Below are 12,713 nucleotides of genomic sequence, written 5' to 3' on the forward strand. Positions count from 1 at the left end.
GGTCTTAATATATTTCTCGTTCACCAAAAGTTTCATTTCTGCCAATTTGTCGGTTAGTTTAAGTAAAAAATGACATCAAATGCACTATTTTTTGTCCGAGTAGGCCTATTTTAACATACATTCTAAATTTGAGGGAGTAATTGGTGGTATGACACCTAAATTTATATCAGTTATTATTTGTATGGTAACATAACTCATTACATTTGTAACTATTTGAAGTACAGGCCTAGAGTCTTTTGATTTGAGGTCCTTGGTTGATGACCTTGAAATTAGGCTCAAGGTTAAAGGTAAATTTATTGTTCTAGATTTTGACCTTTGCTGTTACCGTATATGTATACATGATAAAGACATGGGATTTTGCATAAAATTGCAAGCAATGTGACCTTGAAAAAGCTAATTGGAAGTGACCTTTTGAAAACCGGAATAAACTATTTTTTATACAAAATTAATGTTAAGGTATATAGAACCATATATTTTTGGAATCATTGTTAGATAAACTATCAAACAATACCGAAAGTAACATCTTTCAAACCGAAAGTTCAAGAAAATCTCCCTTATTTATAGCTTTATGTATAGAAACCATACATTTTTGGAATCAGCTTTCTATCATTTGACGCTGAAATTGACATTTAAAACCATTTTTTATTCATTTCAAAATAGATTCTTACTGGTGGCAAGATCGACTAATATTCTCTGAACAATTGGTTTTTAATTTAATTCAATATTACAATTTAAATGTTAAACATATTGATATTACACACTTTATTATGTTATTGATGTTGTTGTAATAACATATTAGTCTTGCGTATTAGATTTTAATCCTGGGTACCTGAGATACCTATTATTCACCACAGATTATGTTCTTCACAAGTGTGACACTAGTAGCATCCTTTTTTTTTCACAAATAGGCCTTCATACAAGTATTAACGTCTTTTAAGCACGTGTCGTGTCGGGTTATTTCGACTAGATTATCTAAGCAGCTTTTAACCGGAAACACAATTTTTATAACAAAGATTTATTAATTGTTTTTTTCCTGAAATGACTGTATGCGAATAATTTGAGTACGAAATTTCATGCATTGGAAACATCTCAAAATGTACTTGAACACCGAACACTACTGAATAATATATTGTACAGACTTTTCAAATGCTGCTAATGTTCATCAAAGGTAAAGGAATGATTTTGCCGTGTTAACATCACATCTGCTATGTGTGCAGAAAAACGGGTAACTCTAGGAGAGTTTTTGTGTAACCTTCAGCAGAAATGAGAAAAAAAGTAATATTCAGAAACTTGAAATACATATAATTTTTGTATATGTAGGTCCTGTTATAATTTTCAATATTTCCTGGTGCAATGGTTTGTGTAAAGATGGCCATATTTGATAAACGATTTTGATCAACATTAAGATAATAACCGTTTAACTTGATGGTATTTGCAACACTCAACAAAAACACGATTACGAACATGAATACGAATTCGAATACTTTATTATATGCAATTAAATCTCCCGTTTTCGAGTTCATACATGTATATATAGAAATAGTAGATTAATAGTTATCAAAGGCACTAAGATTATAATTTAGTACGCCAGACGCGCATTTCATCTACATAAGACTCGCAGGTGATGCTCATATCAAAATATTTATAAAGAAAAACAAGTTCAAAATTGAAGAGCATTGAGGATCCAAATTTCCAAAAAGTTTTTTCGAAAAATTAAGGGATAAGAAAATCCTTAATTTTTCGAAAAAATCAAAGTTTCGTAAACAGGAAATTTATAAAATTACAACATTATTGATATTCATGTCAACACTTCGGTTTTGAATACAGGGCTGGTGATAACCTCGGGGGACGAAACGTCCACCAGCAGTGGCATCGACCTGGTGGTGTTAATAGTTATCAAAGGTGAGGGATTATGTTTTGGTACGCCAGAAACGCTTTTCGTCTACATAAGACTCACCAGTGACGTTTATATCAAAATATTTATAAAACAAAACAAGTACAAAGTTGAAGAGCATTGAGGATCCAAATTTCCAAATATAAGGCAAGGTAATCTATGCCTGGGATAAGAAAATCCTTAGTTTTTCGAAAAATTCATTAAAAAAAAATGACCACATCATTGATATTCATGTCAATACCAAAGTGTTGACTACTGGGCTGGTAATACCATAGGGAACGAAACGTCCACCATCAGTGGTATCGACTCAGCGGTGTTAATAGTTATAAAAAGGTACAAGGATTATATAATTAAACAGTCATGTTAAGATATTTTATTACATTGAAAATAAAAAAAACAAATAACTATTCTTTAAGCCTCCGTCACACCTTACCGGATAGCTGGAACGGACGCCTAACGGATAACTTTTTTTCAATCCTTTCATGTTCGTTAAACGTCCGTTCCTATCCGTTAGACGTCCGTCCATATCCGTTACACGTCCGTTCTGTCCGATGGAAAATTTTAAGCATGTTCAAAACTTTGAACGGACGTCCAACGGATAAAATGTCCGTTGAACATTCGTTCGGCGTCCGTTTTGTATGGTACTCGTTCGTTTCGTTTCCGTTTTGTATCCGTTACGTGTCCGTCATACGTCCGTTGGAGGTCTGGAAAAAAAAATAACCAACGGACTCCTACCGGACGTTTAACGTATAAAACGGATGTTGAACGAATGAGAAACGGACTTCTACCGGCCGTATAACGGATCATGAAAAGATCTGAAACGGAGAAATGCCAATTGAAAATTTCGCATCAGACATGCCAATTATTGGTATGTCAGAATTCTTAAGGTTCATGAATTCTTATTATTCATGATTGATCTTAGAGTAAAGGCACGTCTTTACAATCAAGCAGCTCTTATTCAGGCCAGACACTGCCCTTCGGCGACATTTTGAAGAACAAACCAAAAACAGTTACACAGAAACATTTTCATAATTTATGCGCTGTACATGTATTATTATTGTCGCCTTTAATTTTTCCGTATATATTGTTCATCCGTTTTATCCGTTAGATGTCCGTTTTATGGTGGCACGGTAGTATTTCCTGGCTCATAAGGGATAATGATAGCCTTTTTAGAATTTTCACCACTTTCTAACACTGCAAAAAATTCTACATTCACAGTTTACTGCAGTACTTTCATTTAACTATTCAGAAATGAATTTGAATATGTATCATGACCGTTTCCTTTTTTTGCTATTTTAAAAAAACCTAAGGCCACTAGTACTTTTAGGTCTTTTATGGTGCAGTGAATGCAAAATTTGAAAAAATTCTCAAAAATTCATTTTCATCTTTATGTAAAATTATTTCGTATTTTTCTACACCTGATTCATCACTCAGTTCGGGAAAGTATGTTCAGTTGATACTGTATTTTTTGTCCAATCACACTATTTAGATACATTTACCTAAGTAGGGTACACAAAAGAGCAACCTAAATTCTGGAAAGCAAATACTACCGTGCCACTTTATACGGTAATCGACCGTTGGATGTATGTTCGACATCCGTTCTGTCTGGTACGTTTCCGTTTCTCGTACGTTGCATGTAGCCTCGGTCACACCTTACCGGATAGCTCGAACGGATGCCTAACGGATTACGTTTTTTCAATCAGTTCATGTCCGTTAGACGTCCGTCCTTATCCGTTAGGTAGCAATACACAGTTAGGAGTTTAGTTTCGCATTATGGCCCCTGTGGATTTTTCAAATAGGAAAGTTATTGTGTAATAAAATTAATTTTTAGACAGATGAGTGCTAATTTAGCCTTCAAAGATGGTTTATAAGAGCATCAATATTATTTTTTCCATGTTTTATGGGCTGTTTTCTGTTTGACAGTCCGTATTTTCATAGCAAGACCGGCCATAGGTCCAGAAATTAATGTACTGTTTACAAACAGTCTTTTTCTACACGAAGTTTTTGACCATTTTTTGTTGACGCAATTTTACAAAAAAAATGAGACGAAAGACATATGATTTTCATTTGATTTGCTGAATGATATATGTACACAGTTTCAGAAAAGGTATTACTTCAAGCGATTGAAATTCTACTTTTAGCCTAATTTTGGGGAAATATGTGATATCTTTCCCCCCCCCCCCTTTTTTTGCAATATTTAATAACAAATAAATGCAGATTGTTGCCATGGATATTCCAAAAAGAAATTATATTTTACCATTTTATATACTGGAGATAAAATTGATGGAAGATTTTGATTACATACATATGCCCATGTATGACACAAACAGTAAGCTTGATATTGCAAGAAAGCAATGAAAAGGGAATGGTAAAATTCATAAGGGCAAATTTTGTATTTTTCCTAACTGTTTATTGCTACCTTAGGCGTCCGTCCATATCCGTTGCATGTCCGTTAAGCGTACGTTTTATCCGTCGACGTCCGTTTTGTCCGGTGGAAAATTTTGAGCATGTTCAAAACTTTGAACGGACGTCCAACGGATAAAATGTCCGTTAGACGTCCGTTAGGCGTCCATTTTGTACAGTACTCGTCCGTTTTGTTCTCGTTTTGTATCCGTTTCGTGTACGTTATACATCCGTTGGAGGTCTGGCAGATAAATTCATCAACGGGCTTTTAACAGACGTCTAACGGATAAAACGGATGTTGAACGAATGTGAAATGAACTTCTACCGCACGTAACACGGACAAAACGGATGATGAACGGATCTGAAATGGATAAATGCCAATTGAAAATTTCTCGTCAGAAATGCCAATTGAAAATTTCTCGTCAGAAATGCCAATTAGATTTCTTAAGGTTCATGAATTCCTATTGTTCATAATCGATCCGAGAGTAATGGCATTTCTTCACAATCAAGCAGCTGTTAAACTTATTCAGGTCAGACATTGTCCTTTAGCGGCATTTTGAAGAACAAACCAAAACCAGTTACGCAGAACTTTGACTCTGGAGGCTCACAAATCAAATTGATTTGCTTTCATTATATTGCATATTTTTCAGTTTTATTTGGTAGTATTTGCATAATTTTTTTATGTGATAGTCGGTTAAAAAGCTAACCAGAGCTCATATTTTGTCTGTTATTATGTAAGTATATGCCGACTCTAAATAAAATTTACTTACTTCTTACTTACTTAGAACATTTTCAAAATTAATGTGATTTACATGTATTATTATTGTCGCCTTTAATTTTTTCGTATATCTTGTTTATCCGTTTTATCAGGTACGCTTCCGTTAGGTGGTGTCCGTTTAATGCGGTACTCGTCCGTTGGGTGTACGTTCGACATCCGTTCTGTCCGTTACGTCTCCGTTTCTCGTCCGTGCATATCCGTTGCATGTCCGTTATGCATTCGTTAGGCGTCAATTTTAGTCGGTCAGTACATCAACGGACTCCCAACGGATAACAATTTTGTCAACGAACAACTTTTATTTTCATCCGTTAGGCGTCCGTTCGTCTTATCCGGTAAGGTGTGACCGAGGCTTATCCGGTGTGTGTCCGTTATGCATTCGTTACACGTCCGGTTTTTTTGGTCAGCACATTAACGGACTCCCAACGGATAACAATTTTGTCAACGGACAAATTTTATATATATCCGTTAGGCGTTCGTTCGTGTTATCCGGTAAAGTTTAACCGAGACGTTATACAAGACAGTAAAGAAAATAGATAAATATATTAACAATCATTTTAATACACAAATACACCAGTCAACAAAAGAGACTATACATAAGTTTGATCTTATTTTAATAATAAAAACTGTTATATAGTCCAATGGAAAAAACATTGTTCACAAAGCAAATACATATGATTAAATGAATCGGATCGAACTGGTAAGTTTAAAAATTCCGAGTAAAAGAACACTGGGGCCAAATTTATTTTGTGGAAAATGATAACATCATTTAAATTCGAAGATGAGAATTAAAGTATTCGAATATCTGTAAAGTCATTCAATATTTTAAGCAGACCATGTTCAATATTTAAGATTTGAGTTCTTATATCGATTTTAAACTTTTGGAGAAAGTACGATTTTTTTAAATTACAAAATTAGAGAAAAGCAATTCGCGTCTTTTTCATTTATCATTTGTTTTAATGAGAAAATTACACTCTGTACAAATAAGACCAACAGGGCCATTATTTAGGAACAGTGTATCTTATGTCATTATACATTGCCTTGTATGTTGTTTTTGTTTTGTTTTTTATACCAGTTCCTCGAAATGGGCGTGACATTAAATTTCCAAACATATAAATAAACCAAAATTTAATTAAAAATACAACATACAAGATAAACAAAGCCAAGGGGCTCCTTCCTTTTATACCTTTAGTAAATATGAAATAAACAAAAACACAGCAATACGCACAGTAAAATTCAGTTTAAAAGATGTTAAAATAGGTAAAGCTAGTTTTCCACCGATCGTTTAAAACGTAAATTCCCTTATGAACCTAAAATTCAAACGAAATAAAATAAGAATGGAAATGGGAAATAAGTCAAAAGAAGGACATACGATACCAGAGGGACAGTCAAATCAATTAAAACAACAACCCGAGCAAAGAACTGATAAACAGCTGAAGGCCACCGATAAGTCTTCAAGGCAGCGAGGAAATATTTGGACCTCGGAATATGAATAAATCAAAAAGTTAGATTGAATGTTCTTAGTTCTATCTCGGAACAATATTGAAAAAAAACAACCCAATAGTAAATGTACATGTATAGTACAATGATTACAAGTTTCCATTGGGAGATATAATTTTATTAAGACATGTCCATCTAGATATAAGTATGTTTTAAGTAAACAATTGCAACACAATAGTATTTGATAATGAGCATGTGATCTTGACATTAAACAAAAGTATATAGTTAGCATATATTTAGTTTCTTTAATTGTGAAAATTTTTCTCAACTATAAAAAGCTCAAATGGCGTTTTTGGACGCTTCTCTACTTCGTCTTTCATCTGAGGGGCTGTTGTTTTCTCTCTGTGTAGATGATCATAAACAGGAATCGTATTTTTTACAGGAGGGACATTACACACATTCAATTCATCATTTAAATCTGTATTTGTTTCGTCAGTATTTTCTTCGTATTGAGGCTTCTGTCTGTAAAATAATGAAATTAGTACCTTTTTAATATTAATGATATGTCAAATACAGAAGTTCAATCCTAAAAATGACAAAATTGAAGGTCTTTCTATCTCAATTTCGATAATGATGACTACATTTATAAAACAGTGTTAGAAGATGTCACTCCTGGTTCATATAGTTTTATGAATTCAAATTGATTCTTAAAGATTATGGTTTCTATGTAATGTCTGCAAAATAATGTCATTTTCGCTTAATCTTTTTAAAAGATATGTCTACCAAACTAAAAGAATCACCGAAATACTTAAACAGACATGGGTTCAAGTTGCCCCTAGTCATAGAAAAAAACATATAGCAAAAGTCTTTTTTTTTTTTGGCCTTTTTAACTTTTTTTTATTCGAGCGTCACTGATGAGTTTTTTTGTAGACGAAACGCACGTCTGGCGTATATACTAAGTTTAGTCCTGGTATCTATGATGAGTTACTTTATTATGAGCTGTTATAGTTTCTTTACAATAAAGATAAAATACATGTTCTTAATAGTTATCAAAGGTACCAGGATTATAATTTAGTACGCCAGACGCGCGTTTCGTCTACATAAGACTCATTAGTGACGCTCATATCAAAATATGTATAAAGCCAAACAAGTACGAAGTTGAAGAGCATTGAGGATCCAAAATTCCAAAAAGTTGTGCCAAATGCGGAAAAAGGTAATCTATTACTGGGATAAGAAAAACCTTAGTTTTTCGAAAATTCAAAATTTATATTAAGGAAATTTATAAAAATGACCACATAATTGATATTCATGTCAACACCGAAGTGCTGACTACTGGGCTGGTGATACTGTCGGGGACGAAACGTCCACCAGCAGTGGCATCGACCCAGTGGTGTAAATAGTTATCAAAGGTACCAGGAGTATAGTTTAGTACGCCAGACGCGCGTTTCGTCTAACATTTGACTTTGACCTCAATATCCCCTTCTAATGAACCAATTACTTTATATCCAAAGACCAGTATGATCGCAGAAGTTTATTACACTTTGCACTTACTTTTTCCATATGATTATTTTATTCAATTAGGTCCTATTTTGTTTTAAACATTTTCCAAAAAGTAGGTTGGTCTGTTTATATATTCTTATTGGGATTAATCCAGAACTATATTTGTTTACATAAAATTATGATATTTTAACACGTAGTAGATTTTCTTTTTTGTTGTAGTTTAAAAATTGGATATTTAATTTGTGTGTTCTTTCAAAAAGAAGTCATATTTACACATTCTTCTCAGGAAAAGCTGATATAAACCATCAAATCATATGATATCGTTTAAACTAACAGATAACCTGTTAATGTTGCAGCTTTAGCTTGGAGTCAAAAAAATGTACAGGCATATCTGTTATCTTCAAATACCTGAATATTTTAGTATTAAGTTAAGTAATGCTTGAAATGTGGGGTCCTTTATTTACGGCCAAACACAAAACAAAATGGCCCTAATGGCATTGAGAGACATTGAGAGGTATACTGTATGACATTTACTTCAATGTTGATGCATATTTGTTCACTTAAGGCTACTTTATGTCGGTTTCCCAGGTATGACCTGAAATACGGACTTTGAATATTGAAATCAAATAAAACCCATTGTTATGCATTGTAGGATTTTCCTACTGTCTGATAAACGCATTTCAGAGAAAAATCGTTGTGGCTAATATATTTACTATGTTGGTGAAAGTGTTGTTTTAGCTAGCTTGAATGGTTAAAGCATATTAATTATACTTTGATTTTGAACATTCATTTTCTTTTCATTTTAATACATTAGAGACTTATAAAGGCACGACCCTTTTTATTATTGAGTGGTTTCAATATTTGCGCATACCTAAATGATTGCCTTATACAAGTGTTTATTTAAATCAAACGTTGACAATGTGCATTTAATTCAGACGATATTTCAAAGTGTTGCTTGACTTACCTGTTATTCTTGTATTTGAAAAACCTAATACCGACAACTATTATAACTAGCAGTATTACACCAGCTACAACTAGTCCTATAATCAAACCAATTTTTCGACTATCTGCAAAATTAGAAAGTAGTACAATTTAACTTACATCATTGTATTTATTCAAAGTTTAAATCTATTAAAGTATTTGAAGAGTTATGCTAACATTCGAGTTTAAATACCTAATAAGGCCTATTGATGGTTGGATATTTTGGTTTTTTTTAGTTTGAAACCGACACCACAAAAAATCATATTTTAACCATTGTCAAAATTAAACGGTATCATAAAGTAGCTCTCATTTATTTTACATCAATGTTACCATGCAAATTAAATTGTTTGAATATCTGAATAATTACAAACCTACCAAAAATGTGTTCATAATTATAGGGTTATTGCATGAATATTGGGGAATATTGTCCCGAGTAGAATTTTATATTGCACGAGCTTGCAAGTGCAATTTTTGTTCTACGAGGGACAATATTCCACAATATTCATGCAATAACCCTTTTATTGTATAGCAATATAGTATTTGAAAGTAAGAATTGATTTAAACTAAGATTTTGTCATTAATGACGTCATGAAATTTGAAGGTTTATTGCATTCATGCAATATTTGAATTTATTGCACGCTAGCTTTTGGTTACTTTCTGTGGGAAATATTTTATTGCTATGCGATAAAATAATTAATACTACTATACATGTAATTCTTTGCATGTAATGAAATATTCCAAAATGGTATTACGTTGATATTTTTAATTAAATTTTCACGTTGTTGCTGTAGAACTCGAAGCTTTTTCGAGTCTATTTGAAGTGATACTTTCTGGTATTATTTTTTTAAAGATTACATTTTGTTTTTTTCATTTATGCTTTATATCAACAATATATGATTTGAATTGTCAGCATTTAACATATATTATAAAGTCTCTCATACTTTGTTTTAAAAATAACTAAATTGATTGCCTCTTGAATTATTCCATTAGCGTATATTCATAGGTGCTATTTTGCACTAGTTATTGCGGTTGATCGTATATTTGAAGTCTACATTTGGGAGATAAATTCTATAAAATAATTTACCTGAATTTATCTTTGCTGCTGTATCTGTTTGACATGAATCCTTTAGAATAAATTGAAATTATTTAAAAAATTCAAGAACCTAACGTTATCTACAAGTAATATATCTTTACCCTATGTATATCAATATAGACAACTAGTCTAAATATAAACCCAACAATGTTAGATCTGTAAATTTGCTTTCGCAAATTTTTTGTTCTTCCCTCGCCGGGATTCGAACTCATGCTACTGAGATATCGTGACACCAAATCGCCTGCACTACATCCGTCCCGTTAGACCACACGACCACCTGGGCTTCACAATAATAAAGCTTTTGGTGGCCGTGTGTTACCTTTCCTCGTCAGTTTTAATCTAGATACCAAAATGTTATTCGCTCAGAATTCAAATTACAATTTAATAAAATAACAAAATATAACATAAACATACAAACGTGCAATAAATAATTGTTCACTGAATTAATGTTCATCATATCAAACCAAGATTTTATCTATAAATTACAAGCACTCTGAAATGCGTTAAAGATGTAAAATAATGTTCATCCTTGCTTAGAGAACAACACTGACTCCCACATATACTGTTCCCACAGTGTATTCATTTAAAAAAAAGAAAAAAAAAGGTTAAAATCGACAGCAAACCATTTTTACGATGAGCATTATGTGTTTGTAGGTAGGTACTGTTTCAACTCACTAGCGACATATTTTAAAAAAGAACAACAATTTTTTTAAATAACAGAACAATCGCCTTAATTGTAAAGATGCCGTAAATATGTCTTATGCCTAATTCAACACGTTAAAGAATGTATATAAGCATAGAAGTTAAAGTAATCAATGCAGGAGACGCCGACTGTGTTGCAATAACCGATTAAGCGGTCTCAAATTTAAATAACGTTTGTTTACATTGATTCTATCTATTTATTTGAATATAAGATTAGAACAAAAAACAACTAAAATTGACATCCTTAGCCAGATTAAACACAATTGACAAGTCTTATGTAAACCATACAGTTTATCCGCTACTTACCAATATTAAACATGAAACCGTGGTTGCATTACATGAGTAACAGTTTTCATCATATATAATAATAGTAACTTCCTCTCCGAAAGTTGATCCGTCCAATGAAAAGCTAAGATAATAGCCTTCTGCCATAACTATATTGCTCAGATCTCTTTTTCTCCTCGAGGAGGCAAGCTGACAAGTAACCATATACGGATTTCGGTATTCTGCTTTCATTGTTTCTATTGTTCCACTGGAACGATTTTGGTTATCTATTATCTGTAAGTAAAGATAAAAATTACAAAACTACTCAAAAAAAGTAAAAGACAGGATTCGAAACAAATGAAAAATAGGAGCATTTTCTATCAATTCAAAAATGAGGAAATACTGCTAGTATGTTTCTCCATTCATCCTAATTTTCAGTATATGAAAGAGAAAATATGTGCTTATTGATTTTGATGAAATATTGCATCGTAGTCCTCCAATTTGGTGTATATTGAGATATCACATACAACTTCGAATTTTCTTGTCATTCGATGAAATAACAGATGCAGTGAAACCACTTGCTTATATATATGAGCTTCAGGTTAAAAACTATTTAGGATAAAGGATAATCAACAGTTAAAAAATGCAAGCTTAATTAACATCACTAGTTGAGGTAGGTTAACATCTGTTAAGGAAAAGGGTTATCAGCTAGATAAACAGGGTTAGTAACGGTCTACTTATTTGGATTCTAATAGGGAAGTCAAAGGCAAAATCAATTTACAAATATGTAAATGTTTCGTGTAATTTCTTAAATGCCTTATTCACATCAACTGTGAATCTCTATTCTTTAAAATGAGGTTATGTCATTGTAATCGTGACGCTTTAGATCGTTGCAAATTATACTTTTTTACAAAAATATTGTTTGTATATAAGAGCTATAGAATTTGAATGGGCCGCAACTGTGATATTCAAGACTGCTTTGTTATTTAAAACATCAATAATGCAATGGTACTTATTCTTGGACCATAATCTGCACTTGTAGTACTATAGTACATTTTGTTATATTGTGAAGATAAAAAGTAAAAACTCAAAGTACAATTTACATTCTTTAACTCTCCCCATTTAAACAATATGGTTATACCAAGATCGGAGCCTATAATCCATTATCATTTTGTGTTCTCTTAAATATTTTGGGTTTAGGGTGGGTTTTTTTTTTGTGTTGTCATAAATTAGGCCTTCGGTGATAACAGAGAGTGGCTTAATATACATATATAAAAAATATAAACATAATTAACTACCTGAAAATGTCTTCGTTTGAACCATATGTTCTCTGTGTCGAAATCACCGTAAACATTTGTTTTACTACATTGCCGATTTCTGGTTCCACATCTACCAGCATCAGGAAGAGTTATTCCAGATGGAGGTAAATTGTTGAAAAACGAACAGTCTAATCCGTTGAATCCATTTGTGCATTTGCAAATTCCTAATTTAATACAAAAGAATGTAATAGGTAATAAAAATGATCAAACAAATCCTTGCATGAGACTGACAAAGATAAAATCAAAACGGCAGCCTGTTAGCTGCTGCTCATCATCTTATAGGTACAGTGAATACATCAATAAAGATAAAAAGCTTGTAACGAAATACTTGTATGTACAAGA

At 32.5% G+C, this 12,713-nt stretch overlaps 1 protein-coding gene across 1 annotated transcript in view; it reads right to left on the reverse strand.

Moving 5' to 3' along the window:
• Positions 1–5,770: 5,770 nt before the first annotated feature.
• LOC134716867 (uncharacterized) overlaps positions 5,771–12,713 on the reverse strand; it is a 33,433-nt gene continuing 26,490 nt past the window's right edge. The window contains exons 15-19 of the mRNA XM_063579880.1: positions 12,351–12,535; positions 11,095–11,346; positions 10,078–10,117; positions 8,977–9,079; positions 5,771–7,034 (exon numbers count right to left, since the gene is read on the reverse strand). Of these exons, the coding sequence (XP_063435950.1) occupies positions 6,818–7,034; positions 8,977–9,079; positions 10,078–10,117; positions 11,095–11,346; positions 12,351–12,535 (797 nt within the window). The 3' untranslated portion in view covers positions 5,771–6,817. The remainder of the gene's footprint in view (positions 7,035–8,976; positions 9,080–10,077; positions 10,118–11,094; positions 11,347–12,350; positions 12,536–12,713) is intronic.

Source organism: Mytilus trossulus, chromosome 4 (assembly GCF_036588685.1).
Source record: "Mytilus trossulus isolate FHL-02 chromosome 4, PNRI_Mtr1.1.1.hap1, whole genome shotgun sequence".
NCBI classification, from domain to species: Eukaryota; Metazoa; Mollusca; class Bivalvia; order Mytilida; family Mytilidae; genus Mytilus; species Mytilus trossulus.